The sequence below is a fragment of the Dipodomys ordii genome, unplaced genomic scaffold, assembly GCF_000151885.1.
Source record: "Dipodomys ordii isolate 6190 unplaced genomic scaffold, Dord_2.0 Scaffold154, whole genome shotgun sequence".
NCBI lineage: Eukaryota > Metazoa > Chordata > Mammalia > Rodentia > Heteromyidae > Dipodomys > Dipodomys ordii.
This window is the reverse complement of record NW_012267370.1, coordinates 1099040-1102635: the sequence shown is the minus strand read 5'-3', so window position 1 is coordinate 1102635 and position 3596 is coordinate 1099040. Positions and strand designations below refer to the sequence as shown.

Below are 3596 nucleotides of genomic sequence, written 5' to 3'. Positions count from 1 at the left end.
GATTATCAGTCCTGAGTATTGAAGACATTTTGATTATGACAGGAAGTATCTATCAGTTCATTCATTCATCCATCCATTCACCCAACCACTCACTCAGTAAATGCTCTAAATACCTACTTACTATGTGCTGAGAACTGTGCCAGGAGCTGGGAATGCAGCCTGGGTACAGAATAGATGCAGGTCTTGCCATAAGCAGACCTTTATGGGGTTAATGGTGGAACTCAATGGCATAGCTTAATATGTATATGCCTAAAATGTGTGAGGCCCTGGATTCCATCCCCAGCACCAAAAAAGAAAGCCTGTGAGCTCATTGAGGGGTGTATTTGCCACCACATGAATAGATCTATGAGGTGACCATGAAGTAGACTTAAATGCCATGGCCTTTAATCAGAGACAGTAGACCAAGCCCTGTGAATCTGACGCACATTTGAATCCCTCCCAGGATCTTCTAGGCAACTGAAGAGGAAACATAGTGCTTACCTCTGTTTCAGCTTAGCTCTCTGCCTTCAATCAGGATCAGAGAAGGGTCAATGAGCCATTCTATCAACATCCCTGGGTTGATGGTCCAGGTGAGCTTTGGAAAACAATCTTTCTCCAGATTGCTGCCTGTGGGTAAATGTGGCAGCTATACCCATAATGCTTTTAGAAGGAACCCCCCCTCCCCCGTGCAAAAAAAACCCCACACCAATTACTCTCATGTGGCCACAAGAATTCCATCACTAGGGTTCATGACTTGCTTCCAAATGACAAGAATAATGACCCTTGGGGGACAGTTGGTTCCTCTCAACCCCAATCCCAGGTATGATGCTGAATGTGATGCCTGATACACAGTAACAATGCCTGGAGGAGGGCATCAAGTTGATAATGTTGGGGAGAGAGTTCTTAAAATCATTCATGTGTGTATGTGTGTGACTTGCATATGACATACGTCCTTCCTCTCCTTGGGTCTCAGGATAGAGACTGAGATTGACCTTCACCTCTGATGTATTCACAATGGGGAAGGGGAGGTTGGGGGGTGGGGCGTCAGGGGAGGGGAAGCCCAGCGCAAAGAATTTTCCAATTCAGATCCAACAAATGTTTACTGAGTCCCTACAAGCTTCCAAGCCTTTACTTTATACTTTGACACATTTTATATCATGTAATCTTTAACAACAACCCTTTAAGGTATTGTCTGCATGTTACAGATGAGAAAACAATCGCAAAGAGATTCATTGATTTGCTCAAGTATATCATACAGCATATTTTTTTTTACACACGCACACACTACACTGTCAGCTGAGGCCTGTCTGTGCTGATTGCTTATCTTACAACATTTTTGTCTTCTCTACTTTTGGAATGACTGCTTCTCATATACAAGCCCCCTTATTTCTTCTTCTTTCAAAAGCCCATATGGGCTTTTTTTTTAATACTGCATTTAATAGCACAAAAATCACAAATACAAAGAAACTGGCAAAGGTGTTTGTCAATGAGATATCCCTGCCTCCTCCACTTTTCTGCTTTCAGACCCATGTCCACAATGAATGGGCTACATTTTTTTAAACTTTTTTTCCTCCCAAATGTGTAACTGTTATGTGATTGGTCAATTGAAGCTGAAACACCCATGGAGAAAGATGTTTTACGGTTACAAGGGCACAACAACCCCCCACACCTCCCCCCTCCCGCCCCCACCTTCCCACACAACCTTTTGGAGGAATATAGATGTACCAGTGTCACGATTTGCCTGCTTCTGCCTTTCCTACCCAGAGCATTCCTGACATTTAATTTCCTTCAAGTGACTGCTTTGACTAGAGCCTCTTCTCCCTCCCCTTCTATTTTCTCTTCCAATCGGGACCTTTTGGACACTGGATACTGTTCAGTCCTTACTCTGTCAGGCCCCTGGGCCATGGTCAAGTAGGTTCTTTAAATCTCGATGCCAGTTGTAGCACAGGTGTCATCATCTTCCATTACAGGTAGGTCGGTGTGTCGCTTCAGTAGGCTTGTGTATTCATTTCTTTCACTTTTTCGGACTCATGTTCCAGGAGCTGTTTGTGATAAAACAGTAAATACCCTTCACTGTCCAGTACGTCCTTAATGCTGGCCTTGGTGATGACGGCATCATCACACTTGAACCACTGGTCCTTGTGGTGCCGGATGAAGCTGGTGTAGTGACCACTCTCCAAGGTTCCTTGGTGATTAACCACAGCAAACAAGGAATACTTATTCTCATTGTTTCCACTATTGGTTGGCAGCTGCAACTGTCCATTCATTCTGCTCTCTTTACTTGAGGCCATAAACGGTGTCATATCCAGCTCAAGAGGAAAGGAAATGTATGTGGTGATCTTGCGCCTCTGTTTGGCTGAGTGTTCAAAGCGTTTGAAATGAAAACAGGCAACAACTGGTAGTTTCTTCATTGTGAGCTGTTTGGTAGATTCCTGGTAGCTTTGGCAACTACCACATTTGATTTTGGCACTGCTTCCTAGGTGCTCTGGCCTTGTAAACCTCCGTAAGCAGTCTGTGAGGGTAGTGATTCCTGGTGTGTGGTTTTCTCCATTCACGCTGCTCTCCCTCCCTGGACTCATGGGCCAGAAGGAGGTGCAAGATCCAGGCAAGTCCAAGCTGATGTCCCAGCATGGGTCTATAGTGGTAGAGACACCATGGCAGGCTTGACAGGTGACATCAGACTGCAGGCCACCTGTGAAGATTTGGTCTATGATGCAGTTACAGTGGTTGGGGTTGTTAGCTGCCTTGCCTACCTCATCACCTTTGCAGTGCCTGTGTAAGACATCTAACGCCGCAATGAGAAACTCGTGGGCATCCTGTTGCCTGTACCCTGCTAAATGGCGGGCATGTATCCACACCAGGTGCAGCAATTTATAGGGAACGTGAGGAGACGGGTTTCCAGAATACAACTCCCGAAAGAGAGAAGACATCTCACAGACCAGACACAACTCCGGGCTGGGCATTTCACATCGGTGCCTGTCGGAGAGAAAGAAATCTCTCAGGATGGGAGTGTGGGTCAAGGCTTGGACGATGCAGTTCATAAAGCACGTGTTGCCAAGATTAATGAGTCCTCTTAAGCCGATGGTAAAGCTGGATGCAATTCTCCGTCTCCGTGGGTTGTGCCCCAGCAGTTCTAACTCGGGTTTGGTTGTTTCCCAGGTTGGATACTTCTCACCGGGGCCTGGCACTGAACACTGCTGGTGAGAGACCTCAGTTGAGGTGGAGGCTTGTAATTTCAAGGCTTCTCCTTGCTCTTCTTTGGCAATTTGCTCAATATCTTTGTCATACACATAGTCCTTACACATGAAGCAGTATATACCTCCGTAATAAAGGTCTACTGCTAAGTTGTGTTGTTTTGTCTCGGCGTGCTCATGAATGTGTTTCTCTGTGAAGCAGCCAAAGAAGACACAGGAAAGGCAAGAGTGGAGTCTGTTCAAATGGGTGCCACACACATGGCAGATGCACGACTTTGCTTTGCTTTTCCTGGTCTCTGGAGTTCCACACCACACGAAGCATTGGTAGATGACCCGCAGTTCCTGCCTCCAGTTCTCTCCCACCTTAAAACTGTTCACGTGGGAACAACCTGGTGGCCCCAGCGCAAAATCCACATCCAGGCA

General features: G+C 46.1%; 1 protein-coding gene across 1 annotated transcript; it reads right to left on the bottom strand.

Annotated features, from left to right (window-relative positions):
• Positions 1 to 1695: 1695 nt before the first annotated feature.
• Positions 1696 to 3559, bottom strand: Usp27x (ubiquitin specific peptidase 27, X-linked). Its single transcript, XM_013032399.1, has one exon. It carries the CDS (start codon positions 3282 to 3284, stop codon positions 1968 to 1970), a length of 1317 nt encoding a protein of 438 aa, XP_012887853.1. The 5' UTR covers positions 3285 to 3559; the 3' UTR covers positions 1696 to 1967.
• Between the last annotated feature and the right edge of the window lie 37 nt (positions 3560 to 3596).